This window comes from Festucalex cinctus, chromosome 3 (genome assembly GCF_051991245.1).
Source record: "Festucalex cinctus isolate MCC-2025b chromosome 3, RoL_Fcin_1.0, whole genome shotgun sequence".
In the NCBI taxonomy this organism is placed as follows: Eukaryota; Metazoa; Chordata; class Actinopteri; order Syngnathiformes; family Syngnathidae; genus Festucalex; species Festucalex cinctus.
The window spans coordinates 27,613,936-27,641,838 of NC_135413.1; the positions used below are offsets into that span (position 1 = coordinate 27,613,936).

At 40.2% G+C, this 27,903-nt stretch overlaps 2 protein-coding genes across 6 annotated transcripts; one reads left to right on the forward strand and one right to left on the reverse strand.

Moving 5' to 3' along the window:
- Positions 1-11: 11 nt before the first annotated feature.
- Positions 12-1,970, reverse strand: dnajb9a (DnaJ heat shock protein family (Hsp40) member B9a). The gene is made up of 3 exons (XM_077517310.1): positions 1,782-1,970; positions 1,434-1,657; positions 12-1,106 (listed from the first exon to the last, which is right to left on the reverse strand). The coding sequence occupies exons 2-3, from the start codon at positions 1,648-1,650 to the stop codon at positions 685-687; spliced, it is 639 nt and encodes a 212-aa protein (XP_077373436.1). The 5' UTR covers positions 1,651-1,657; positions 1,782-1,970; the 3' UTR covers positions 12-684.
- LOC144016329 (calcium-independent phospholipase A2-gamma) lies at positions 1,846-27,427 on the forward strand. Of its 5 annotated transcripts, none has more exons than XM_077517307.1 (10): positions 1,846-2,007; positions 2,845-4,080; positions 5,398-5,547; positions 6,051-6,202; positions 6,949-7,043; positions 7,431-7,602; positions 7,824-7,881; positions 9,294-9,488; positions 19,819-20,017; positions 24,896-27,427. In XM_077517307.1, the coding sequence occupies exons 2-10, from the start codon at positions 2,917-2,919 to the stop codon at positions 25,171-25,173; spliced, it is 2,463 nt and encodes an 820-aa protein (XP_077373433.1). In that variant the 5' UTR covers positions 1,846-2,007; positions 2,845-2,916; the 3' UTR covers positions 25,174-27,427. The 5 variants fall into 5 exon arrangements, with proteins under 5 accessions (XP_077373433.1, XP_077373431.1, XP_077373434.1 ...); XM_077517305.1 differs by lacking the exon at positions 1,846-2,007 and adding an exon at positions 2,449-2,591; XM_077517308.1 differs by lacking the exon at positions 1,846-2,007 and adding an exon at positions 2,449-2,591 and having other exon boundaries at positions 3,017-4,080.
- Positions 27,428-27,903: the final 476 nt, after the last annotated feature.

Here is a 27,903-nt window from a genome sequence, read left to right on the forward strand (position 1 = left end):
AAAAAAACATCTGTTTAGTATTAACATTTAATATTTTCAATGGTAGCTCTTAAACTATATAAATAGCACCAACAGAAATACAAACACACTGTAAATGGTTGGTAAGCAAACATTACTTGAAGGCGTTATCAAGGTTGACACACTGATGTGAGAAAATAAAGTGGACATAATGTTAAAATACACCAAGTCCTAATTGATAGCTTGCAAAGAACAAGAACAAATGGGAACTTGACACAGGAAGGTTGTAACAGACTCAAACTCAGAACCACGTAAATGCAATGCACACGTGCAAAGCACTTGTGACAGACTGCCCTCAATCCAAATAAGTTATTGTAAAGTTATGCAAAGCAACAACATCAAAATTAGAAAAATACTGTAAACTTGGTGGCCTGATAGACAACGGTGGAGTCGAATGTCTACAGCTTTCAATGTTACACTCAGGCTTGCAAAATTGTCGAAAGGAAAGACGTGTGAGGGACACAAGGCATGATTCAGAAGCGACATGGAATTAGCAAATTTTCTGCTCAACATGTACGTATCACCTTTTTGATTTTTTGAAATTGTACATTCCAAACAAAGTGAGGCTAAGTTCATATCTTGCTAGAAAATCTAGTCACATTCAAATGTATATTTCTGATTTATCATTACAAATATATTGTATACGAGAAAGGTGGCTAATGCATCCTAGGATGCAGTGCAGTCAGTGTACGTGGTCACCATATTCCCTCTGCGCTGCGTCACTGTTCTACAGTGCTGTTTGGACGTAGCGTGGTACACGCTTTCAGTCTGTGTGGGGTGCCTGTGGAAGGCGAACATCTTCTCGATGTCGTCGAAAAGGTCGCCAAAGACGCCGGCTCCTTGAAAGTGTCTTTTGTGTCGGCCGTGGGCTGATTCCCTCTGGGAACGTTCATCAAAGTGTTGCCCGTGCCGGGCTTGCCTGTTGTTGTGGTTGGACACGTCAAAGTCCTTGAAGATGTCATCAAAATTAAAGCTGAAAGGTTGGTGCGCGCTCCGCCTTTGTTGAGTCCCTGCCGTGAAATAAGAGGCGCCACCACCAAACTGGTCATACTCTCTTCTTCTGGTTGAGTCAGATAACGTCTCATATGCTGCGGGAAAAAAAAAGAAAGAAAAAAAGATAACAACTGAACAAATGTGATTATAGCAGTGCCTTCATTTCTGAGTTTTATTTGGTCCATGTCGCTGCCTGTAACTCAGATCAATCAACTTTCTGCATTCAAATAACTAGAATTGTCATTAATCTACCCATCTTCTCCTTCTAATAATGTTTTTGTGCCCTACGTTTAATTTAAACAGCAATTAGTACTGGGTGTACTCCACCACTTGGCCTCAAGAGAACGGAGATAGGCTTCAGTTCGCCCCCAATAAAGTCTTATAGAAAATGTTTGGATGGTGCTAGCATGAATCAACTATACCTTCTGCAATTTCCCTGAATCTCACTTCAGCGTCAGGGCTGTTGTTCTTATCAGGGTGATATCTCATGGCGAGCCTGTGAAAAGCTTTCTTGATCTGCCGCTCAGTGGCGTCTTTTGGTACTCCCAGTATGTCGTAGTAGTCCTTCTTGGCAAGAAGCAGCTCTGCCATCACGAGGAGGCACACGGCCATCTTCAGAGCAGACTGAGCGTTAGCCATGGTTCAGCTGTGCCGCACAATAAACATAAAAACAATGAGCAGAGTATACCCGACAAGGAAAACTTGTAGTTCTAAGGGCACTAGAAATGTCAAACGTCTGCCAATACGTTTCATACACGTCTCCCACTCACCTTTTATGAGGTGCAAGAGCAAGCCAAGCCGCAGGACTGCATAAAATGTTTAACCGACGCTAAACATGACGTGTAATATACTTGAAGCTTATTTATTTGACGAAAAGCTTGACGTCGTTAGCCTCAAACGTGAGCGACAAGAGCTGCCGCCATGGGTGCATTTCTTCTTCGGTGGCTGTCCGCAAGCATGACAACTGATCATGTTTGTACGCCTCTCCATCCTTTGGTAAAAGATGGAAATACACTATTTTTAAATTTGTTTTTAAATTTATTATAATCATTGTTTAATAATAATAATAATAATAATAATAATAATAATAATAATAATAATAATAATAATAATAATAATACACATTATTTCCACAGTTTCACCGTGTGATACTTGTTGATTTTTTTTGTAATATTTTATTTCTAAATGACTGATTAAGGCCAAAAAGTCCACAATTCTACCATTTATCTTTGTTATTTATCAATACATCGTTTATCTGTCAGTTTCCCGTACCTTCGTTCCATATAACAAAATAATAAAAATGTAGCGCGTGCTAAACATATGCTAAAATAAATACACTTGCCTCTCCTCCAACCAGCCAATCAACATTGCCGATTTTAGTGGGTCAAACGCTAACCAACCAATAGTACGCCTTTTAACTCCTCACGTGGTTGTTGTTTTTCTTTTTTGGCCGACGTAATGTTACTGTGGAAAACACATTGCCAGCATGTTGTCGTTTAATCGGTTTTAGATGGGTGGCGGCTAAAAAGGTGGATTTTAAAGGTTGCGGCTCACCTTGAAACGACGGTATAAAATCTGTGGTATGTTTTGCGATAGTGTATTGTGTTTCGTCTATGTGTTTGCTAGCCTGTTAGCTAGCGGCAATGTCAATTTTACCATAACTACATTTTTATTTTCTCACTGTATTTGTTTTGACTTCCACCATTCGTTCATTTGTCACTATTTATGTGTATGCTCCAGTATATAGTGAGGCATGTATTAATTTTTAAGTAAGTTGAATGTTTCATTGTCATGTTCTTTATTTCTTCCCATTTGTGTGTTGATCATCACCAGGTTCATGGAGGAGGAAAAAGGAGAGTAGAGTTAAAGTTCCTTTGGATGGACTGAACCTTGGCACATAAAAGGATGAGTCATAAGTGGTGTCTCAATGCCTGGCGTAAACTAAACAGAACGTTTTATTTATGGCGCCTTTGCAAATCAGCATCCTCACCATTTCCCTTCTCAGGTACCTTGCACTGTTCACTCCATGTTCAGCATCCTCGTTGCGAGAAGGCAATCCCCCTCAGCCAGAAGTACGTCCTTCACTCTCGGCTCCGGGCTCAGAAAGTACTGCTCTGCAGGACTAACCAGGTGGTGAGACAGAAGCTCGGGCTCCACACCAGCGGATTGCGTTTGAACACTTCAGCATCGCGTTGGTCCACGGGTCTCAGTCAGCACATGTCTCGAGTAAAAAACACGTTGGACACAGTTTCCAAAGCTGTGACGCAAACAAACCTCCTCTCCAAGATCGCCCGGCTCAAAACAAATAAGGTTGGCAAAAATGTGGCGTCAAGTCCTGAATCGAAAGTTGTAGAAATCACTCCGGCTTCTCCGGCTGCTCCCAAGCATCCGGTGAGCACATCATCTAGTCCTAGTCAGACATCTGTGGCTAGATTGGACACGGGTGCCACAGCTCCCTCACCTTCGCAGCCTCGCAACACCTCGCAAGCGAGCGCCACTGCTGCCGTTGTGACTGCGCGGGAAGTAAAGGAGAAAAATGTGAGGCGTCTCGCCTCTACCGTCAAGCCAGACGAGCCTCAACAGTCAAACGGTGAGAGTGGGAGTTTGTCTTCCAAACAACCCCCTGCGCTTTTTCACCCCAGCACATTTGCAGTAAACCTGGATGAAACCTACAACTCCCTAGCTCACCACATCAATTCCTACTTTGGCAGCAGTACACAGAAAAAAGATGTGGAAAACCATGTTGATGCATCTAAAACCCCATCTCAGGCTCGACAAAGAAGTGACCCCATGTGCAATAAACCAGACCATATTCCTCCTGCTGCACCCGCATCCCCCAAGAAGGGTTTCGGTCACTACCTGTCCTATTCCGCTCCCACTGTGCAAGCTTTTGTGGGCAGCTATATTGCACCTTTGGTCCCCAAGTTCAGGACCGGGGAGGCCAAAAGTTCCACGGATGAAGTAAAGAAGCCGGAGGATGCGCCGGTGAAGCAGGTGGAGAAGGCTGTCAGTTCAGAGCAGAAAGCAGCAGAGGAGAAGGCCAGGAAACTGCTGGTCCAAAGGGAAAAGGTATGTTTGTATACAAATCGCTTTAGTAAAGGTTAGTTTTAGCGTTGCAATGAATTATTATGGGAAATGAATTTTGGAATCTGTTTGGAAACTTTAAAAAGTTTTTTTATAGGGTTTAAGTAGAAAAAGAGGTCAATTTATTGGACATGAAACCTATTCGAGCATAAAAATAAATGTTGTTTTGTCATTAAAAAAAATGTCCATGCAAAATAATACCATTAAAAAACGTCCTTTCAGCAGATTTATTTGTCAGTAAAACTTTATTATGGTTAAAATATTTCATTGAAAAACCATTCTTAATCTTGACGAACAAAAACATTAATGTTGAGTTAAATACACTGGTACTCATCCCCCCGCCCTGACCCAACCCTTTGTAAAAATACTCAAAAATGCACCCAGCATCCAAAAATACCCACAAAGTCCCATTCAAAATGTTGAATGAAAAGTGCTGCAACTGCACCCTCCAAAAAAGTCCTATTCAAGCCGCTCCATCTGGTTGTTTACGTCAAGATTAATCTAGAATATATTTTTCCCATTTCTATGAAAAATTTACCAATTTTAAAAATTCACAGAATTTTGTTACCGTTGTCCTATACCAGTCATAGCAGGAGGAACACACTAACTGTCCCAACATTGTCCAGCAGCTCCACATTGCTTTTGTGGTGTGAATTTTAGGAGTGAATTTATTTTTAGACGGGCATGTAAGTTTCTTTATATGCCTGGGCCTCTTTATGATGTGGCAATATAAAGTTAGGCTGTGTTTATCTGAAGTGCGATCACATCCTTCAGGCACTGCATGAGCCATGTGACCTAATAACATGACACTTGCGTTAAATTTGACATTTTTGTGCTCCAACTAAAAAAAATAATAATAATCTGAATTTACTCATCAGTTACATAGTTTATTCATTGAGTATTTGCTCAAGTACAGTACTTTTTTTGTTTTGTTTTTTACTTGAGTTATCTTATTCTAAAGTATAGAGCGGCAACTAACCATTATTTTATTAATTAATTAATTTGACAATGATTTGGTCCATAACATCTCAGAAAATAGACAAAAATGTTGATGGTTGTTTTCCAAATTAAAAACAAAATAGTTGTCTGCAAATTTCATTTTGGGTCAGCAGATAATCAGACTGTTTTCAAGGAGAACTACAGAAAAGTAATCTGACTGATAATTTTAAATTCTGAGGATTTGGACAACTTTAAAGAAATAAAATACAAAATAAACCAAATTACTTTTATTTATAGTATATTATCTAGATGTACATACTTTAATATTGTGACGCTCAGGAAAATAATTTTTCCATCTCGCAGATCATCGCCAGGGTGAGCGTAGACAATCGAACCCGTGCACTGGTCCAGGCGCTCCACAGGGCCACCGACGTTCGGGTCTACATCAGCAGGGTGGAGGACCTGAGCTACCACCTGCTGGAGTTTCCCGAGACCTGCGGGGTTGCCGTCAAGGTCAGTAGGATGATGTTATCGTTGCCATAACATGAGGTACACCTACGCAATTTAATTTAACCAAAAACAGTGCCGATGCAAACTTAGAATCACATCTTTAGAAATGCTGACATTTTTGATCATGCATTGCTTTGTGTGCTATTACATATACACAAATTTAATCACATTTTGGGGGACTACATGCCCATCAGTTTTTGCAAGTGTGTGTATTCTGTTGAAGATCTATATTTATTAGTAGTCTGAAACACAACCTAGAGTTGAGAAATTTCCTGCGAACAAGGGCAGTAAGACTTTTTGACTCCCAGATCGAGAAGTGGTTGCTTTGAAACTAAACGCTGATTGGGAACTCAAATTTTTCTCATGATTCAATGTAAAAGAAGCTGGACAGTAGAATAAAAAGGATAAAGATGATCCCGGTGTTTACCTCAGCAACTCGTCAACCCATATTGTGCATCCAAATTGTCTGAGTCAGCACATAAAATGTCTCTCTCTGTGTTCATCAGGAGAAAGTAATCCCCTGCCTGCTGCGTCTGCAACAGGCCAGCGACCCTGGACTGAGGGAAGCGGTCAGAGAAGCTCTTACTCTGGTGGGCTACCATAAGCCTGTCAAAGGCCGCGGCATACGCATCCTGTCCATAGACGGGGGAGGGTTAAGGTATCAATTCTCTAGTCTTTCATGTGCATACATATCTTTTAAATGTCCATTTTTTTTTCTTGACTATAGTTTCTGATATGCCAACTTGAGTTATTTTATGACTGGTAACCTATCAATAATAAATTTCTTAAATATTAACAGTGAAATATCCTGCTGTTCATAAGAGGCCAAGCATAACAAAAAAGCAACATTTAATTCAAATGAAGAAACATGAAGTATATCAAATTTAATTGCAGTAAATGTTGGCCTCAACTGCATAGAATATTGTATTTGCTTCCACAAATCCTTACTTCTGCAAATAGTAGCGCACAAAATGGCACGGATGAACGAGACCTACTGTGACAGAACTGTCACACAGTGTGCGGTGCTCTGCAGCGAGTTTTCAGGATTGGCCAACCATTGGCCACTAGTTTTGCTGTGACTGTAAGTTTGAATTGCAGGCTTTTCAGCGTTGCAGATTTAACAGCCATTCAAAAATGCTCCATATCTTGTCGAGCTTTCACAGCAAATGTATACATTTCCTCGTATAAAGCCTCCACTAAGGCATATCAATGTCGTTAAGAGGTATGGCATTTATTTATTCGAATATACAGGGAATTATTTGAGGCTAACACAGTGGAGAAACTGAGTTTGGTATGCAACTGTGACCTCTCTGACTGTTGTTATATTTACAGTTAAGCATATACAGTAGTTTATCATTGTTAGTTAGTTTATATTTTTTTTATTTTATTTTTCATTGTTTACAGGGGACTTCTTGCCCTTCAGACTTTGCACAAGTTGGAGGCCTTGACCGGCAAACCTATTTACAAACTCTTTGATTATATTTGTGGTGTCAGCACAGGTGAGTTGTGTTTGTGTACTACTGTACTACTGTAGCACATATTATTATACAGTACTTGCCTAGACCAGTGGAACACAGACTTTCCAGGTAAACAATTCCTAGAGATACATAACAGTAGCATATGAAAATGCCCACAAGGGGGTGCTTCATCCTCAGCTTCCGTGTTATTTTGCAGCATCTTGAAGCACACCATTTATCCTCCAGATTGGCCTTTAATCACCAACACAAGCTTGCACTAGCTCCAAATATCCATCTGGACCACAGCTGCCCTCTTTTTGATCAAACAATTTTTTTTAATCATGCCCTTCTCCACACTTAGGCTACTGTTATGCTTCCATAGATCATCAGCGAGGAGAATAATTGTTTTGACCTCCTTTCATATTGTAGGTGCAATCCTGGGGTTCATGCTGGGTGTTTTCCAGCTCCCGCCAAGCGAGTGTGATGATCTTTACCGCAGGTTGGGCTCGGACGTTTTCAAGCAGAACGTGATTGTCGGCACAGTCAAGATGGGCTGGAGTCACGCTTTCTATGACAGCGAAGCCTGGGAGAGCATGTTGAAGTAAGTGCTGCTCTGAATGTTGACCGCAGAAGGAGAAGAGTCTTGTAAGTCATCCTGTTAGCCATTTTTATGAAACTGGAACGTCTATATTCAAATGCCTCTGAAGTCGGACATTTGTAAAGAAAAATTCAGGTGTAAACAATCATCCTAGGTGCCAAACATTTTGGTTAGCAGTTCATAATAATGTCCAAGAAAATTAACTCCTCTTTCCCCTTTGGCAGAGAGAAAATGGGCTCACACCTCCTAGTGGAGACTTCTCGAAACCCAGAATGTCCCAAAGTGAGTTCCTCTCCTTTATAGATGGGCGAAATCTCTGTCAAGATCTGTGAAACTCGCCTTCTTTCATTGTTGTATGTGGCATGTGGCGCAGACAGAGCGGCGTAGCAAACATTGCATTTAATTCCATGTTATATCAAATGTAAAGTCTTGTCACCTTGAATGAGTCTCATCTGGAAATGAGGCCTCACTACGCCTTGGGCTGGATTTACACTGCAGGTCTAAGTGCACAATTCCGATTTGATGCCTCTATCCACTGTGGCACATTTCAAGTGACTTATATCTGATATGTGTGAGTTTACACTGATGAGAGAAATTGCACTGAGGCAGTGACAACACAGAAGGAACCAATGACACATAAATATTACAAATGTTAAACATTATATAGCATTTAGTTGGCCTAGGCCAGGGGTCAGCAAGCTTTCCTGCCAAAGAGCCGTTTGGGACCCAAGAAATCAGCAAAAATGTATGTGGGGCTGCAGAACATTTTTCAGATTGTGATGAAGAAAACCATGTGTTAGTAGTGTTCATTTATTGTACTGCGGGTCTTAATTAGAGCTGCACTGCAAAACAAAAACATCACAGCAGCATCCAATATGTACACATTTATTTGCTTTAATGGATTTTTTTTTTTACTTGATTTTTCAAACATGTTTAGAGTTTTTTTGCCTTTCTGTCAAGGAAATTTTATGAACATTTACTGTTTGGGGTCATCTTGTGGCTATTTTTGGACATTTTTTCTGCCTTTCTGCTCACAAATATCTGACATTTTTGGCAGTTTTGTGGACATTTTATGGTAATTTTCAGGATTTATTCTTTTTTTGTTGACATTTTAGTTATTTTTATTAACGTTTATCTTTTCTGCCTTGTTTAAAAAAAAAACAAAAAAAAAAAACAAGTCCCTGACTTTATTTTTGGGAATTCATTGGCATTTTATGCAAATATTTTGCTTTTCGTCTTTTTTTTTTTTTGAAATGTTATGGTTAGTTTTTGGACATTTTTAGGTAATTAAAGAAAACAAAAAAAACTTTTCATCTACCTTCCTTCCATCTTTTTCTGACAACTTAAAATTTAGTTTAAAAAAAAAAAAATTTAATTGTACATTGAGAAAATAAATAATAATGTAAAAAAATATATATGAATTTCTACTATTAATTTTTTTTCGAGATGCACAGGGAGCCACATGAGAGCCACGTGTGGCCCCAGAGCCGCAGGTTGAGGACCCCTGGACTAGTCTGACTCATTTGATTTAAAATCAATTAACCTCCACATTACTCGACTAGACTTATCTGATATGCAAATGTATGCTGCATTGGAACATATCCGACATGTATTTTAGTTTTATCCAAATGGTCTGATCGTGCTACTTGAGAGCAACAAAACTGCAATGATGCCATTTTATTCACCCTCCGTAGGTGGCAGCTGTGAGTGCCATCGTGAACCGGGGCACTCCTCTTAAGGCCTACGTGTTCAGGAACTACAACCTGCTGCCGGGCATGCGCTCCCATTACCTGGGGGGCTGTCAGCACCAGCTCTGGCAAGCCATCCGCGCCACCTCGGCGGCCCCCGGATATTTCCAGGAGTTCCCCTTGGGGAGTGATCTCCATCAGGTTAGTCAGAATAGATGATTCTAGCTAGGCTGATAGATGCGAACCTCTTTGCCTTTTGCGCAGGAGGGAGGAACATTTCCTACCTGTCATTGTTTGTTTTCCTTATGCCGGGGGAGTGAGGCATAGATGCACTTAAATCCATCCTCCATGAAGAGCTATGCATTAGCTATAACATTAAAACCATTTGACTGATCAATACCTAACGCTACTCTACGCATTTACACTCTGAGTAAACGCTTAGTCAGGAAAGTTAAAACTGCATGAGTAAGACACCTTAGGAGAGTGTGCCAACGCTGTAGGAAAAAAAAGACATAAAATTTTGTGTTCTACTCGTGCATTCAATTGGAAGTTTTCCTTTTTTGATGGCGTCACACGTCAACACCTCCTTGGGTTGACTTTGACTGCACAGATGTTCCGTACACAGAAAATAAAATGGGTGGATCAAAGGCAACAACATCCCAGCAGCGGCACGCTCGCTTCGCTTTTAATTGGAAAGCAATGTGAGTTGTGGCGCTGAATGGGGGGAAGAGAATGAAAGAGACTGGTTGACGTCAACACACCTATGTCGAGGAAAACTTCCTCCCCCCACTGCCTCTACCGTGTTTCGGGTCGCATAAATTAGCCGAGCTGCTCACATCAACCGTGACCGTTTGACTGCTTCACCTGCCGCATTGGGACAATAAGACAAACAGCCTCATTATGGAAGGTTACCTGCACACGCGCTTGCTTTGCTGGCAGGAGGGGACGTCGTAGTGCAAGAAAGACACCTTCAGCAGATATTTTTCAACGCGTTAGGTCTGACACTACTTTGCGTGTCTTTTTTTTGTGTTATTGGCTTTGCATGAGGAATCAGGATGTATGCAACATTTAGCTCAGTCTCTCCACTTCACACGTCATTTTGTGGCATCTATAGTTTTCATGTTCCTATAATTGATCCCCGTTTGGAAGTTATATTTACACACGGAGTGCTTAAACTGTATACATGTAGTATAACGTGTATGTGTATAGTAGGGATGTTCCATACCACTTAAAAAATAAATTAAATTCAGACCAATACCGGTACGAGTACTCATTTATGGCGCTTTTCCACCATACCGGTTCCACACCGAGCGACAATTTTTGTTCCCGGATGTTAGTGTCTCCATGGGGCTTTTTCGGGGCTGAGCCGTTCCGCTGTAACCGCTGTTTAGAACCCTTTCGGTAGGGGTTCTGCTGCGCCGGTCGTCGGGGGACTAGCGGGGCAGTGATGTCACCTGTCGTCTGATTGGCCGACAGCAACGCCACAAACAACGCTGTGGCACACTCCCATTTCCTCGTTTTCAGCGAGAAGAGGAAGAGGCGCCAAAGTAAAAAAAATACAGGATATATAATAACGTTTACAACAACACTGAACTATATTTACCATTTAAAAGGTACTTGTGGATGGTTTTGTAATGTTTGTGGTTTTAAAAAACATCGCGAGTGCCAGCGCTCGCTGGTCGTGTGTTCCCATTCACTTGAATGAGAACTCCAGCGGCAGAGGTCTCCATTGAGAAATAGCTTCGCGAGCTGGTCGTGAATCGCAATATTTCATAAATGGTGGTCCATATTAAATTGTAAATAGGGTTCAATGTTGGCGCACGCAATGCTGGAGTGCAAGCTTGGCTCGGACGGCTTAATTGTTGCCGCCCCCTTCCCGCCGTGCGCCAGTTGTAATGGAAAACCGGCGGTTGCGGTGTGGTGTGGTGTGGTGTGGTGTGGTACGTGCGGGACCGATGGAAAAGCAGCATTATTTACATATGCCCATAGCACTAATACTATTGATACATAAAATTTCTGAAAAAACAAACAAACCACATACTATGCTATCAACTTGGAACCCTAAATTCTTGTTCCAACCTCAAAGTACAGTCCGAGTTCCTAATGGTCTTGTGTCTGCCTTAAGAGCTTGTCTAGAACAACAAGACGCTCTCCTTGCAGCTTGAAGGCTGGATTTCCTATTCTTTGCGTCTTAAGCACAATCCCCCGTTCTGACCCTATCTACCAGAGGCAATAACACAGTTGCTCAACATGTTTGACTTTTTGCTATCGGTGAAGAATTACGAACATGATCTGGAAAGACGACGTTGAGTTTGAGAGTACTTGATATTGCCCTCACAACATCTCCGCTGGGCTAGACTTATGTTGTAAGAATGACACCCGCATGCCAAAAGCAATTTTAGATGGGGAGCTTGTGAGTGATCCTCTAAGTGGAAGACCTTGCTTCAAGTTCAAGCAAGCATCTCAAAGTTTAAGGATCTCAAGGTGCAAGACCCCACTTCTGGGTCAAGCATCTCCTCTGAAGGTTTAAGGATCTTAAGGTTCTCACTTCATTTGACTGCTTCCGAAATGTGAACACGGGATTGCAGGATTCCAAATTGAGTTACAGAGCACAACACGGAACCGTGTCGCATTCCCATGTTTACTAGGTTCACACTTTGGTAATCTGTCATGTTATTTAAATAGCCAACACCCAGAGCCGTCAAAATTAATCGATTAATCGACAAGTATTGCACCGAATTTATCTTCTTTTAATCTGACAAGCCCAAAAGACATGTGGTCAAGTTTTGGTCACAAATGAGTCACACTGGCCGGAATCTATGCCACTTATGCGACTGAAATGTGAGCATGGCATGCCATCTATCTGATGTCAGGATTCCCATCTGACAAGAGAGTCATCTCACTGTTTTCCACCCACGCCTACGAAGTTGTCCACTTCATTCAGGAGCCAAACAATCCCCCCTTTTGTTTGGTCAAAAGGGTTGCCACACCAATTGGCGAAAGACTGCGGGTATTTTTCCAGCGATGCTCTAGTTAGGAATGTGTGATTGATTGGTGATGTGATCTGCAGGTCAAATTTTTGGAAATCCATTTCTTCCAGAATTTAAGATTTAAAAATGAAGAATTTAGAACTAAGTATTGTGATTTTTTTTTTTTAGAAAAGCTTTTGTTCGTTGATATCTCTGCCTCACACTTGCTACATGGCGACTGTGTGGAAACAAGAGGATGAAGCAAAGAACAGGGCGCATGTTCCGCATTAAAGCTTTCAGAGTTATCCCGGCACTAAATGACACAGTCTTAAATGACTTGAAACGTTTCACAATGGATGCGAAGGCCCGTATGGAATGACGAGGAGGGCCTAGTTGCCATGGTATCTCCCCAGGCGATGCGGGTGGAATGGGCGTGTAGTTTTGTGCCCACCTCTGCTGTCCTTATTAATGGGGTGGAATTGGGTTTGTTGGACCACCACCACCGTTAGTGTGGGCACCCGAGAGCGCCAACTGGGGCACCCTGCTCTGCAGGAAGTCTGAGAGGTGTAGTGAATCACATCAGTGCTTTCATTAATGAATGGGCTATAGATCATGAGTCAGTGGCACTAAAATCAAGGCCACTCTAAGAGAAGTTTCCAAAGAGAAAACTAAACGAAATCTTTTGATGGAGAAGAAGCGTGAATTTTAAGAGGTGACAGAAGGGATTCACAAGGCTAAATCTTATCCAGACTAGCTCTTCTGGCGTTAAAACCTGCTGCGAGCACATCCATAGATTGTGATAGAGTTCAGGCTTGCCTTTTTCATTGCCACCTGAGGATTGTGCTCCTTGTTCATCATATTCATATTTATATTCATATTCATTGCCCTAGCCGAGGAGTCAGCAGCCTGTACTGTCAAAGAGCCAAATAAATAAAATAAAATAAAAATCTAAAATCTGTCTGGAGCCGCAAGACATTTGAACATTGTGATGAACGAAACAGTGTGTTAGTGTTAGTCTAATGTACTGAGGGCCCAAGAGATATAGAGCTGCACCATAACAAAAAAACTTGCAGCATCCAATACTTTGGGATTCATTTTCTTCTACCTTTCGTCTTCCGTTTTTTTATTTTCTTCTTTTTTTGTGGTAATTTTGTCACAGTTTTTCCATACATTTAGACTTTTCTGCCTCCTTTTCGTCAAATTCTGAAATTTTTGGCAATTTTTATGGACATACAGTCAATTTTTTGGGGACATTTTATGGCTATTTTTTGAATTATTTCTGCCTTTTTTACAAGGATTTTTTTTTTGCATATTTTGTCAATTTTATGGACATATGGCAATTTTCTGCCTCTCCATTTTTTTTAGACATTTTATGGCATTTTTTTGTTTGTTTTTTTTTTAACATTTTCTTCTGCCTTTTTTGCAAACAATTTTGTCACATTTTTGGCAAATTTGTGTACATTTTATGGTAATTTTTCGGATTTTGCTTGTTTTTGGATGCTTTATGGTTACTTTTTGGACATTTTCTTTTCTGCCTTTCTTATTAACTCTTTTACTGCCTCACGTTATCAAAAAAAACCCAACTTTAATATGACAAAGGCTTTGATCATTCATGTCATCCTTGAAAATGTTCTATTTAATCAGTTTCCATCAGATTTCATCGTGTTTCATTGTAATTTTCAATGCCAGCCCATTGAAAAGAGATACAATGCTGCCATCTGCTGGCCATAGTTAGTGAGTGTTCTTGATTCCACAACCCATTGACCACGCAGCGCTACACTTAGACGTTGCACGCACTTCCCATTGATTTAAAAAAACAAAAAAATATATAGTTGACGTCATTTAACGTTTATGGTGGCATACATTGTGATTTTACTAATCGTTATTAAACGTCTGGTGGTCAGAGTTAATTCTATGACATTTTTGGCTCTTTCATGGGCATTTAATAGTATTTTTATTTATTTTATTTTATTTTTATTTTTGTTTGTTTTTCTTCCTTTTTGGACATTTTATGATCACTTTTTGGACATTTTTAGGGAATATTTCAAACTTTTTCATCTCCATTTTGTCTTTCTGGCAACGTAAATTTGGACTGACATTTTAAAATATTTTGTTCATTTTTTTTTAAATTCTAAATCACTAATTCAGTTGAAGAATATTTGATCTAAAAAACAAAACTATAAATAAAAAGAGAGAATTTCTACTTTTTTTATTTTTTTATTTTTATTTATTTATTTATTTTTTAAATAAGCTCTACGAGCCACACGAGTGGACCTAAATGGTCATATGTGGCTCTAGAGCTGCAGCTTGCAGACAGCTACCCCAGCCCCAGGAAATACTCCATTGAATAAACCATGAAATCACACCTTGCATTCATTCGTATTAATATGCAAGTGCGTTTTCAGCCTCATCTTGCTTGCAGCAGGGAAATTAGAGTGAAATTGCCCAGGAGATGACCCAGCAGACGGTGGAAATCAAAGTGATGTTTAGTGGTGTGAAGTCAACTAATATGTACATAACACCTCAAGGGAATCTAGTTTGAGTAAATCTAATCACGGTGGATGTGTGCACTTCTATATCGCAATTCAATCTCAGCGGTTGCATGGCCGTGTGATTCATTGCGGCAATACCGGCTGCACATGTGTGGTCGTGTATTTGTGTGGGAAAAGACAACCATAGACAGTAAATCTCAAATGCTTTCCCTGCCTGAGGCATCGGTCCTCCTCAACACAGATGAGTCCCGCCTCTTTTGTCAGCCGGGGGAGCTCAATTGAACCTCACTGTGACCTTTCGGGCCCCGTGAGATCCAAAAGGGAAGGAGGAGAACTGTTCAGCGTAATCGCATAATTTGCCATGAAGACCTCTGACCCGGACTGACTGCCACTCTTAAGTGACACTTCCAACACTGACAATATTGTCACGCTCATCCTTCCCGCTAACCGGGGTGACCATTATGCAATTTGGATGCTGTCTTGGCAGCTTATGTTAGTCCAATGAACCAATGATTTACTTCCCCGACGAAATGGAGAATGCTCTATTTGGCACAAACAGAACGGATTTTAATAAGCAAAGTGATTTTCTGCTTCCAGCGTGATTTCCTTCTTTCATGTATTGAATGACCATCTCGACAGGCATAATCGTGTATTCAGGACTCGTGAATGCATCCTTGGCGTATGAGGGAGAGTCGGGTTGGCAGAGCCTGCTTTTAAATCAGTGCCCCAGTTCTGCTTTGACAACATGGCCCAAGGCAATTTGTAATGACTACAGCTGTGATTTGAATACCACACCAGATATATGTCGTAGGCTCACCTCATTTATCATATACTTTGTTTATTGATCCCTGAAAGTGGGAAATTCTGAATGTAAATAACTGACTGAGTAGCGTTGCAAAGGTGTAAGACCTTGTTAGAACAGTGGATCTTAACCCTATAAAACCTGAGAGAAAGCTCTGATTCTTTGTAAATAGAGAATTTCTTGGTCCTTTTGAGCAAACAATTATTATTATTTTTAAAATCAACTTCCTTATATGACTTTTGATTTGTGTCACATTTGATATATCCGTTCACAATGCTTCAAATTTGTACATGTCAAAAATATAATAAACAGACATATCAAACATATTAGTATTTACAAAAATCAGAAAGAACATTTCCCAATAGTAATAGGAATAGGTGTCTCCCCTTTCTCAGTTGGGGCGATCTTGTAAGGTCGCTGGAAAAGCCATCAGCTGTGTGATACTGCCCTCTAATGGTGCAATGCTGGTGTCAGCTTATATACAGCAGGGTTTTAATGGGAAAAAATATTATACTCATGAAATAGATGGCTCAAAATGTCTTGTATTTAACATGATACGTTTGGCGTTACGAAAAAAGTGGTAGGACGAAAGTGTGTAATATAAATTCACATATATAGGGTCAGGCAAAATGATCTGACACATTTGTAGGTTGAATAAAAGACAAAGTAAAGAAACAAAAAAGTGTTTTTATTTTCGAAAAGTACATATAATGCCATTCTGTTTCATTCGTTTTTGAAAATTGAATCAGTCAAATGGGATCCGTTATTATCTACACACTGTCGTTTTCGTTTCAATGCAGATCCAGTAGCTCTGAAGCTGCTAACCCATAACAAGATCGTGTTACGAGCTGGTACGGGATCATGTCTACCAAGTTTGAAGTGCAAACGGGAACGCTCGTTGTGTTGCAGTTATAGATTTGTTTGTTTTGTTAAAACGTTTCCACACTGAAAGTTCACCAGTCCAATTCATAGCATCAACTGAAAAAGAAACAAAAAATAATGGCACTATACAGGAACAAAACAAAAAGGCATTATATGAAAAAAAAAAAAAAAAGGCATTATACGTACTTTTCGAAAATAAAAACACTTCTTTTTTTTTTCTTTACTTTGTCTTTTATCAAACCTACAAATGTGTCAGATCATTTCGCCTGACCCTGTATAACGGAACATATGGTGTTCCACAGGGTTCAATTCTGGAGCCTCTGCTGTTTTCATTGTATCTGCTTCCCTGTATTCAGTGGTTGTTTTAAAGTGCGCTATAAATATAGAGTTGAGTGAGTCTGTGTCCTAATTGCATGATTTTCAATGCCAAGTTGGGCAATTCTCGTCCAGCACAACTAGCAAAACTAAAGAAACATTTCCTTAAACTGCATGGAGATGGGGAATACAAGAACACAACTCCTTCTGAATTCAAGGTGAAGAGAGTTTTTGTGTTTGGGTCAATTACTAACGACTGATGCCTGCGCCATAGGTTCATGAGGCAGAGAGATACCGAAATGCACACCCTTAAGGAAGAGAATAAAGTTGAGCTCTTGCAGCTAATGGCGTCTGACGTACACTCGGCCGTGAAATGACTTTTACTGATCTCGACGATAGTGCCTCCTTTCTATTGAGATCAGCAACCACCCCCTGTAGGGCGGCTTCAAGTGGCACAGCGGAGATAAGCTGACAAACGCTAATGGAAAATGAGTCATTTCAAACAGCAGTGCACATTTCCGATTTTGTTTATTCAAGCCAGCTGATGTTCTCCTGCAAGTCTAATTTCACAACATGCTGTTGGAGCAATCGCTTTTAAGACCTTAATTGTCAATCAGGAGAAGTGAACCACATTCCCTTAGGTGAAAGAAGGCCTAATTAGTTGAAAATTTGCTTTATGATGATCTGGTTTATGAGCCAGCGATCAGCCCCGGAAGGGCGAAGGCGGGCATGGCAGAGTGTGCTAATCCTCTGGAGGATCAACATTCGACATTGGCAGGAAATCATTAAGCGGCTTGCCATTCAGACGTTCAGACCTCACTCTTTAAAAGATCTGTCGCTGACAGGTGCGCACTCTCCAAGGACATCCATCTGGTGACACAAGGCATCCTCCCCTGATGTGATTCACTCCAAGTACCAGCCGTATTACCACTCTAAATTATGATCAAGTGAAACATTTGCCTCATATTGTGCTTTGTGTTTGACAGACTGCTTAAATGTTGCTGTTTTGAATGCAAAAGACCATCTGTAGTTTGGCCTAAATTGGTTTGAACCTGAACAGGACACCGTTTAAGTAAGTGTGCATACCTCGCATCGCGTTATACTCGCAACATCTGCCAGCCTGTTCTCATTACCGTTTCAGCCTGGTACCTCCTTATGCGAGGTGGGTTGTTTTCTAGTGACAGCTGAAGGAAAAACATTTGGTAGGCTCTCTAAAATGAGCGATTCCTCCGAAAAAGTTATGAGCACCATACACTGAAAAGTAAGTCCACAAGAGGAAAATATGAAACTTTTTCCAAACTTTCTTAAAGGCCCTCGACTCACTTTGCCGAGCAGGTGCCCTGAAATGGGGCCACATAGTGTAGCTTTTCAACATCGTGCTCACAGGAGGAATCTGCCTCTAATGATCTAATTGTCCTCGGCCAATGTGCGGGTGAAACCGAGCCACCAGCACAAAGAACCCATAACTGAGGTGTCACAGTTAAGGCCGCTGAGTTCACAAAGTGGACACAGTGGAGCGAGGGATAAAAAAAAAACAAAAAAAACTGCAGTTGTTGTTTCCTGCTGGATTCTGACTGATTCTGAGTCCCGTTAACGAGGAAGTCAACCTGAAACATTTCTTGACAATAATATGTCATATGTGATCTCACTAGTCTAAACATGACATTCTAATTAATATTACATATGTGGAATATGAGTATTGCAGCAAAATCCAGCCCTTTTTATCCATTTCGGGGGGGGCGGCCATTTTGCCACTTGCTGTCGACTGATGATGACATCACAGTTGCTCAGGGCTCAGTCAACAACCAATCACAGCTCACCTGTTTTCTGAAGCTGAGCTATGATTGGTTCTTACCTGAGACCTGAGCAACTGTGATGTCATTTTCAAGTCAAGGCAAGTGGCAAAATGGCCGCCTTTTGATAGTGGAAAAAAATACTGGATTTTGCTTTTTAATTCATATTCCACTAATGCGATATTAACCAGAATACTGTATTTATTTAGACTAGTGGGACAGCATAGAACATATTATTGGAAAGAAATTTTTTGGGGGGGTTGACTTCCCATTTAAAACCGCAGAGTTCACAAAATGGACACAGTGGAGTGAGTGATAAGAAAAACTGCAGAGTTTTTGTTTCCCGCTGGATTCCTGTTAAGTCTTCAATTGGAGGAAGTCCAATACATTTTCTCTCTTGTTTGGGATTAATGTCTTGGTGTGCCAGCAACCAAAAAATGGCGCGTAAAAAAAGCCACTTTGGTCAAATTGCATCCTTGGCAGTTCTTCCATGTTTTACATCTTAAATGTCATCACAATGTTGGACTCGATGGGACTTTAGATAGATGCTTGCGGCCACTTCAAGTGCTACTTGTCATCTCCAAGGACCCTGATGATCAGTGGACGTTTGCCGTAGTCTAAATGGAACTAGGGTGCACCAAACCCCCACTAGAAGTGTGACTCCGTCTGCTCTGACAGACCCAAACTCGCATTACTATTGCATTAACCAGCAATAACACGAGCATTAACTTGCGATTAAACACCACAGTCTCATAAACAAGCGCTCATCCACCCCCTCCGGTGTCCCTCCCGAGACACTTGGAAGGGGCCCTACGGCTCCCACCCCCAGCCTGGCCTCTTTAATGAGGACTGGCCCCTGTGTGTTTGATCCCGCTGCCAACCCTGCAGCCCTGCAGCCTCATGCCTATTCATCAATCTCTGTCGTCTCTCCAGTTACACCCCCCATAGCCTTAGGTAGACTATGGATTCAAAGCGAGAGCACTCCTGGGCGGTTGTTCGATTTCAAAACAAGGCTGAGAGGAACTGTGAGCACAGGGGGTGGAAAAAAGAAAACAACTATTTCATTGTGTGCTCTGTCATCTTGCAAACTGCTCTGGAGGCGCATTGATCTTTTCGTTTGCTCAGATGGTCCTCAAAAATGTAATCCATTTGACTCCAAAAAAAAAATAATAATCCATGAAATGTGTCTAAAGCTCACTGAAATCTGTGAGTGTGACCATCATCATCAAGCGTCTCGTTTTTTTGTTGTTTTTTTTTTGTTTTTTTTTGTATGTGCAGGATGGCGGTTTGCTCATAAACAACCCCACAGCGCTGGCCATCCACGAGTGCAAGTGCCTGTGGCCCAACACGCCCTTGGAGTGCGTGGTGTCAGTCGGCACGGGCCGCTTGGAAGCGGCGGGCAAAAGCAACAGCGGCACATATACAAGCCTCAAAACCAAAATCAACAATGTCATCAGCAGCGCCACAGACACTGAGGGTAAGTGATGGTTCTGATACGTTGACTTGAAATTCTTTGAATAGTGGCATCTGTTTAATTAGGTACCAGTTTGGAGGTGCTTTGATAAACTTTCAGTCAGATTTCCGACCTCATCACAGTACGGAAACAGCTCTTATGAAAGTACTAAATGAGATCAGATTGAATTGCTAGTCTTATTGTCAACAGTGCAGCATTTGATACAATTGATCGTCATATACTGTTGACCACACTGGATGGAAATGTGGGTGGGATTAAATGGTTCAGATCCTACTTAGTTTTGAATCTGATCGAATTGCCATGACGTGGTGTCCCTCAAGGGTCTGTCCTAGGACCCCTTTTGTTCAATCTGTATGGTACCATTGGGTCCAATGCTTCATAACGCCTATTTTGGTTATAATGGCTATGCAGTTGACATGCTAATTGCCAAATGTTAGTTGACAATATACGACAGAATAACAAACGATTCATTAAACATGTTCTGTAACTCTCTAGAGCAAATTATGAACCCATTTAATCCCAAATTTTTCCCAGATATATAAAAATCAAAATCAGGTGTCATTGATAGCCCTTTCTAGTAATCAATAACAATTAAAAAAAAAAAAAAAAAAAGGACACATACGTGATAATGTATGTTGGGACGAGTTGAGGAAGCCATTTTCTTCTCAAGGTGCAACCAGGAAGTAAACAGCTCTGGTCATGTGATAATTTATTCCAAACGTGTCAATGCATACATTTCATACAAACAATGTATTCTGACAATATAGACTGAAAAATATATTTTGAAAGATTGCCCAGTAACATTGTTGGAGATCTGTAAATTAAATTATTCTTGTGACCGACGAGTTAACATTAACAACTGGCTGAACTCAGAATTTCCTTCAGCTAAACCAAAACAAAATGAAGATGAGATGCATGTTATGTGATACGAGCTGTCGTCTGACAAATTTTTATTTATTTATTTATTTATTTTTGCTTTGACTTGCAAAAAAATATTGCAGTATGAGTGCTGTTTGGGCAGTGAGAATTCCACTTTGTGTAGTGAAAACAAAATCCACAACTTTGCTTTCTGCTAGCTTAATGCTAACACAATGCAAACCACCATAGACAGGCTAACCAATAGGCAACAGGGTGCATCGACGCATGTAAGGAGACAATACAACTACTAATACCCAGGCATGTTTTCATTATCCTCTGTGGGGGGAATATTACTCAAGTATATTGAGTCACTTCCAATAGTTGTGAAAGTCTTCTTCTTTGTGTCTTCTTTGTAGTTTGAAAGAAGTCTTGCTTACGTTCTGTGTCGCAAAGTTAAACCACCCATGAGTTTTCATCCTTTTGTTCCAATGTAGACGGTTGGGGGGGTAAGCTCAGTAAGGTCTTGCATTGCGTCATGCTCTGTTGTGACTAACGAAGCTTATTTGGAATGCTCCCAATGTTTCCACTGATTTTTGCCTCAAAATCAATCCACCCGAACATGCAGCACATGTCATGAAGCACAAGGTGCAGGAATAATGCAAGTGTGTACATGAAGTAAAACAAAAAAACAGTGAGCGCATCCTGTCCTTCCATGCGCCGGCAAAGCGCCTGCCTCTATTTGTCTGCATTTTTTGGCACATTTGGGTCAAAATCAATCCCAATTTAAAAAAAAAATAAAAAGTGAGGCTGACACAGCCAGCCGTAAAGCAGAACCGATCTTTTGAGCCGCAGTAAACTGACGGAACGGCAATATGTGGTTCATATACCACCTATCAGCCTGCATGCCTGTCAAGTCTGGTGAATCATACTAAGATTGTGTCTTTCATGAAATTAACTGTTAGGTATGGTTTATTTTGTGTCACTTTTGGATGCCACCAGTGTGAGCAGCGTAATGACTTTGCTCTTGGTGTGTCCTTCTTCAACCACCCACATTTTCCCCCGACGTCCCGCTCTTCTTTATCACATCTGGACATGGACTTCACTGCTGTGCCTAAATTTGGCTCGGGTCCCGCTGTTGTCGGTGCATGACCTAGATGTTGCTACTCTATATACTTTTTCCTCGTATATTTGGGATTAAACTCTCCACAGCTTGGCTTTATTGTGAAAACAGCGGATTACCATTTGTTTATTACGGCCCTCTTGCTTGTCGCAGTGTTCACAAGCCCGCCACTTGGTGTTTGTGTATCAGCGTGTCGCTGCGGACTGATCTAAGAGTGTTTTGATGTAGACGAGGCCCACAGGACGTTGCGGCAACAAATGTGCCATGGCCAAAATGTCACACTTGAACTCCCCGAAAAGGACTGATTTAGAGCTGTCGGTTTCACTTGGCAAGCTAAACAATCTGTTGAAATTGAGGTTGAGTCCTGCCTTTGAAACATTTCACTTCAAACTTGGCACTCAACACAAATTACCGTCACCAATGTCTTTCGTAAGCAGTAGTTTTAAATTCATCCTTGAACAATTTAAACGTATGTCAGACAGAGCATTAAAAAATAGATGTACCCTCCAACTCAATCTCATCTGCTCTCCTTCAAAGTCAATAATTTGATTTGGAAAAACACTCAAAGCTTAACTCATTTGCTCCCAATAATGTGTAAATGTTTTTTTTTTAAGTTTTAAGTGTCCCAAAGACGTATTTATACGTTTTTGTTATGCTTTCTTTTTTTTTTTTTAATGTTTTTTTTTTATGCTAGAGCATACAGAAGGCTTTAATGCAGCCTCTCAATTGCAAAGAACGGTTGCAGAAATGGTAGTTATTACACAAACGGCCAGCAGGTGGCAGCAGAGCAAAGGAGATCAACCAGGGCCATCTAGAAAAAAAGCTAAATTACTTGGAATTTTAAATAATTTGTGAAAACTGATGAAACTTAGCTCTCTTCTAATGCTAATTGCTGCAAAACGTAAAGAGATAGAAACATACTTTTTTTTATTTTTTTTATAGCAATAGAACACGATATTCTGTGGGCCTTGCAAAATCAGTCAAAATCCAGTCAAACAGCCGGGAGCGAACAGGATTGCTTCTGTGAAAATGGCTGGGAGTGAATGAGTTAAAAGACAAAAGTTCAATCAGCATAACGTTACTCACAGTAGTGCAGTGACACGTGTTTATTTGACCTGGCCATCTTTTTGTTAAGGAGTTTGCAAAATTAAAAAGTTCTTTTTTGATTTTTTAAAAACATTCCTGAAAGGTGATCTACCTCCCACCACTTTCAGATGCCCATCTTTTTAAATTGTTACATTTCTGTCTTTGATACAAAATAATAATCAGGACAGGGAACAATCAAAATAGTTCAAGATTTATTACTGAGAGTGCAAACAAATCATATGGACAGTATAAAAACATATATTTTTTTTCTACCTCACTTTCACAAGCCATTAGTTTAAACAGAATGTTTCAACTTTTGAACCGTTGTGGGGGAAAAATATAGCTTATGTATTCTCCCCTGCTGTTTGTTTGTGTGAATTTTTCATCAAGTTGTTTTCTTAAACGTCTGGCAGCTGAAAGTAGCCCTAACAGACAGTTTGACTTGTTGTTGCCTTGAGCGTTTATTCTGCAACATGGAGAGCTGGCTCAGCATTGACAGCATACAGCCATACTATACGACGTCTTCATCATACATACAAAAGTGAGTACACCCCTCACATTTTTGCAAATACAGCACTTTATTGTAGCTGGTCATGGGGCAGCACTGAAGAAATGACACTTGGCGACAATCTCAAGTGTGAATACATGCAAGGATGTGATTTTATTTTGGTCAGCATCATAAATCAATTCTTCTTCTTCTTCATTCGTCTTTTCCTTTCGTCTTTTCCTTTCGTCTGCATCATCTGCTTTTTTTTTTATATAAAAACATATGATAGAATATTTTTTAAAATGTGAGGAATGTACTTATTTTTATAAGCTACTATATATCCTTAACTCTTTGACCGCCAAAAACGTTAAATAACGATCAGTAAAATCACGACGTATATTGCCATAAACGTTAAATAACGTCAAAAATTTTTTAAATCTTTATTCTCAGTGCAACGTCTAAGTGCAGCGCTGCCTGGTCAATGGGTTGTGGAATCTAAAACACTCTAAACTATGGCCAGCAGATGGAAGCATTGTATCTATTTTCGTCAATGACCACAGCCTCTGTCATATCAAAGTTTTTCTTTGATAACTTGTGGCAGTAAATGAGTTAAATAGTGGCCTTATCCCCTTAAGGAAGTCAACCCCCCCAAAAATCTATTGACAACAATATGTTTTATGTAGCTCCACTAGTCTAAATATGGTATTTTGTTTAATATTGCATTCGTGGAATATGAGTTACGCAGCAAAATCCAGCCTTTTTTTTTTATCAGTATCAGAAAGGAGGCAATTTTGTCACTTGCCGTGGAGTGAAAATGACATCACGGTTGCTCATGTAACAACCAATCGCAGCTCAGGTTCAGAAACCAGGTGAGCTGTGATTGGTCGTTGCCTGAGCAACCGTGATGTCATCATCACTCGACAGCAAGTGGCAAAATGGCCGCCACCTGAGATGGCTAAAAACGGTTGGATTTTGTTGTATAACTCATAATCCACAAATGTAATATTAATCGTAATGTCATGTTTAGACTGATGAGGTCACATATAACATTATTGTCAAGAAATATTTAAGGTTGACTTCCCTTTTATTAAATGCTTCCCCCATATCAACTCTCTTTTTTTTTTTCTTTTTTTTTTCTTTTTTTTTTCTCACCCTCCCCTCTCTGGTGGTACTGGTGAAACGACAATATTTGACTTTTCTTTTTTTTTTTTCTTTTTTTTTTTCCCCCCAAAGGTCCCGTCAAATGAACACCTGAAACTAAAATAAATACTCAATATTTGAGTCAAATATAGTTTTAAAGACTATTAAGTGTAATTCCTTGACTCTCCAGAGGTCCACGCCATGCTGGACAGCTTCCTGCCCGCCGACTCGTACTTCCGCTTCAACCCGTACGTGAGCGAGGACATCTCCATCGACGACAACCGCCAGGAGAAGCTGGCCTTGCTGCAGGCCGAGGGCTTCCGCTACCTGGAGAGAAACGAGGAGAAGTTGAAGAAGGCGGCTCGCATCCTCACCAGAGAGAAAGGGTCCATGCAGAGGTTGTCAGAATGGGTCAGGACCAGGGCGGACATGTATCATTTTTTGTCCTCGAACTCCCCTAAGTTTTAGCCACAGCAAAGCAACATAAAAAAAAACAAAAAAAAACAAATTTTACCTCAACACATGGAGACTTCCTTTCCTTCTTCCACGATGCTTGGAACCGGAGCCTCATGTTTTGTTTATGACGTCTTAGGGTGAGCAGAAATGCACACCGCATCCCATGTGCAGCATCCCCGCATGCGTATCGTGTCTACGTGTATTGACTTGGTTGTTTTTCGTTTTCCTTGATGCTGTTAAAAAAAAAAAAAAATCAATTCAAACAAATGGAAACTTAACTCAAGTTTCCAGATTGTTTTAACGTCAGTAAACACTTTTTAACGGCTGCCTCATTTAAAGGCACGGTCTTACGTTTTCATTCAGGAAAATGCACTATATAAATACAGGATATATCCTGCGGCAACTTGTGTGAGTGGGGAAAAAAAAAACGTGAGTGAGTGAAAATAATAAATAAAATAATGGGTGTGTGCTGTCAAGTTGCCGCGTGAGTAACATGCAGCCGACAAATTAGCCCGGCCCCATCTGCGACACGACAAAACAAGACAAAACAAACTACAGGCCGGGGGTTTTAGGAAAAAAAATCACCACCACACATTAACAGAAGCCCAGAGGTGTAGATTGAGAAGGAATTCATGGGTAAAAATCCTGTATATATAAAGTGCATTTTCCTGAGTGAAAATGGAAGACCATGCCTTTAAAGAGTCGTTTTAAACAATGTTTTTACCAAGTTTTGAAATCTCAACCGTTTTTTTTTTTCCTAATATGAGACCATGAGGAGAAAAAAAATTGGCTAAGTGAAAGGTGTGCGCTAACTAACTACTCTTATAGTGTGTAGTGGACTCGAGCAACCACACAAATATTTTCAATGGCAAGCGCGAGTCTCCTCCATCAAGTCAGCTGTCTGTCGTAGTACCAAGATTGACCTATGAGAGGCAGTATGGTGCCACAGGGGATCTAAACTGCAGAAACGTCCATAGAAGAAATATAGAAAGCTTGCTTCTCTGGTATCTTATTGGATATCTTGTTTTTGTTCACTCGTACAGGGATTTGCGATTGTATATGTTGAATCAAGTTAACATTTGTGATTGTTGGCCGGACAGTTTTACAAGCACATTAGGAAAGGAAAAAAGAAAATCATTTTGAACACACCCAACACAACAGGATAATCGCTCAGAATATTCTTTTAGATACACCCAACACTGTAAGGAAATGTAAAAAAATATATATATAAAGGAAAAAATGGGAATGGAAATGCAGCTAATGGGCAAATGAAGTCATTGTTTATGGACTGCGAATGATGTGAGCCCATGGAGAGGTATGTAAATATACGGTACGATTAACAATTCAAGCTCTAGCAACAGAATTGATTTGAATGCACATGTAAGCAGTTTTATAAATAGCCACAGTGGACCTCACAAATGTTACTTGTACTTGTTTTTTTTTTTTAGCCAGTCATCCCGTTTCTTGCCCCCACTGTCACTTCTCACCTCACATCCATTTTGAGTATCTTGGCTCAGGCAGGTACTGTATCATTGATGCACCAGTGAATCCTCAAGGACCAGTCGTGAGATGGATGCACATGCAGGTACTTATTTCACAACAGTATAATTCCACTGTTCCTTTGTAAAGACAACTGCAGAGTCTTTATGTATGTCATTAAAACTCATTATCGCAGCATTCTGCCTCTTGATGACATGATTTGGAAAAGCTGCTGCTAGCCGCACAAGCATCTTCTCGGCAAGACTGCATGTACACTTTTATCAGTGGTAAAAAATGATGCTTTACTTGATGCTTAATGGCTGTTGATGGCATTTGGCCTGATAAACCTCTACAGAGTATTCCCAAAGTGCATGTCTTGATTTGTGCTTAATTATGATGCATGTTGTGGTTCTCACTAATTAAACTGAGGAAGAAAACAAAAAAATAAAACATGTAATGACTTGACATGTCAATCTGTTAAGTACCGCCATCTTGATCATGATCAAGGGCTGTTTTTTTTAAATGTATTACAAATATTTTTGTTGATTCCTTCTTGTTTTATGTTTTTTTCTTTTCAAAACATTAGTACATATACACACTAATAAATCTGATATGTAAATATTTACATGTATATGTAAGAGGACTTAACTCAATGTTAGATTTTTGTTTGTTTTCATCTTAAGTATCATTGTCTGGTATCACCATCCTTCAGAAGTACCCGATACTTTGAAATAAGGCTAGTATTAGCCGGATACTGATACCTAATAAATATAATACACATTTTAAATGACTCAGAATTTATAATTAATATCAAAACAGAAGCAAAATTGCAGCAAAAAAATATATAATAAATAACATATGTACTTGCCGATGCACAAAAGGAATTAATAAGTCTGTGCTAAAATATGCATTTAGAATTTTTTTTTTTTTTTTTGGGAGGGGGCATTTAGCTTTTGACGTTATCAACTTCTCCAATATATGATCACAAGCACACTTGTCTCTTTTTGCAATGTCAGGCCATGCTTCAACTTAGTATAAATGATTGAAATGGTGACATAAATAAACCCAACAATTTTCCTTGAAACATGTAACTGTATATAGCGAGGCAAGTTTTTGTTGTGTGTTTACGTGTTTGACCTCCATGCATGTTAACACAATTAACAAACAATAACGGCTGCTCCCACTCAATAGAACAAAAAAAACACACCCAAATGTAATTACACAGCAGCCCGGAAGAGGAAATGCATCCACTTTGGATGTAAA

Coding starts and splice junctions, on each gene's coding strand:
- dnajb9a (XM_077517310.1), bottom strand. CDS start 1,650: ATGGCTAACGCTCAGTCTGCTCTGAAGATGGCCGTGTGCCTCCTCGTG. Junction 1,107..1,433: donor ATTCAGGGAAATTGCAGAAG/GTATAGTTGATT, acceptor TTTTTCCCGCAG/CATATGAGACGTTATCTGAC.
- LOC144016329 (XM_077517307.1), top strand. CDS start 2,917: ATGAGTCATAAGTGGTGTCTCAATGCCTGGCGTAAACTAAACAGAACG. Junction 7,882..9,293: donor GAAACCCAGAATGTCCCAAA/GTGAGTTCCTCT, acceptor CACCCTCCGTAG/GTGGCAGCTGTGAGTGCCAT. Junction 20,018..24,895: donor CAGCGCCACAGACACTGAGG/GTAAGTGATGGT, acceptor TTGACTCTCCAG/AGGTCCACGCCATGCTGGAC.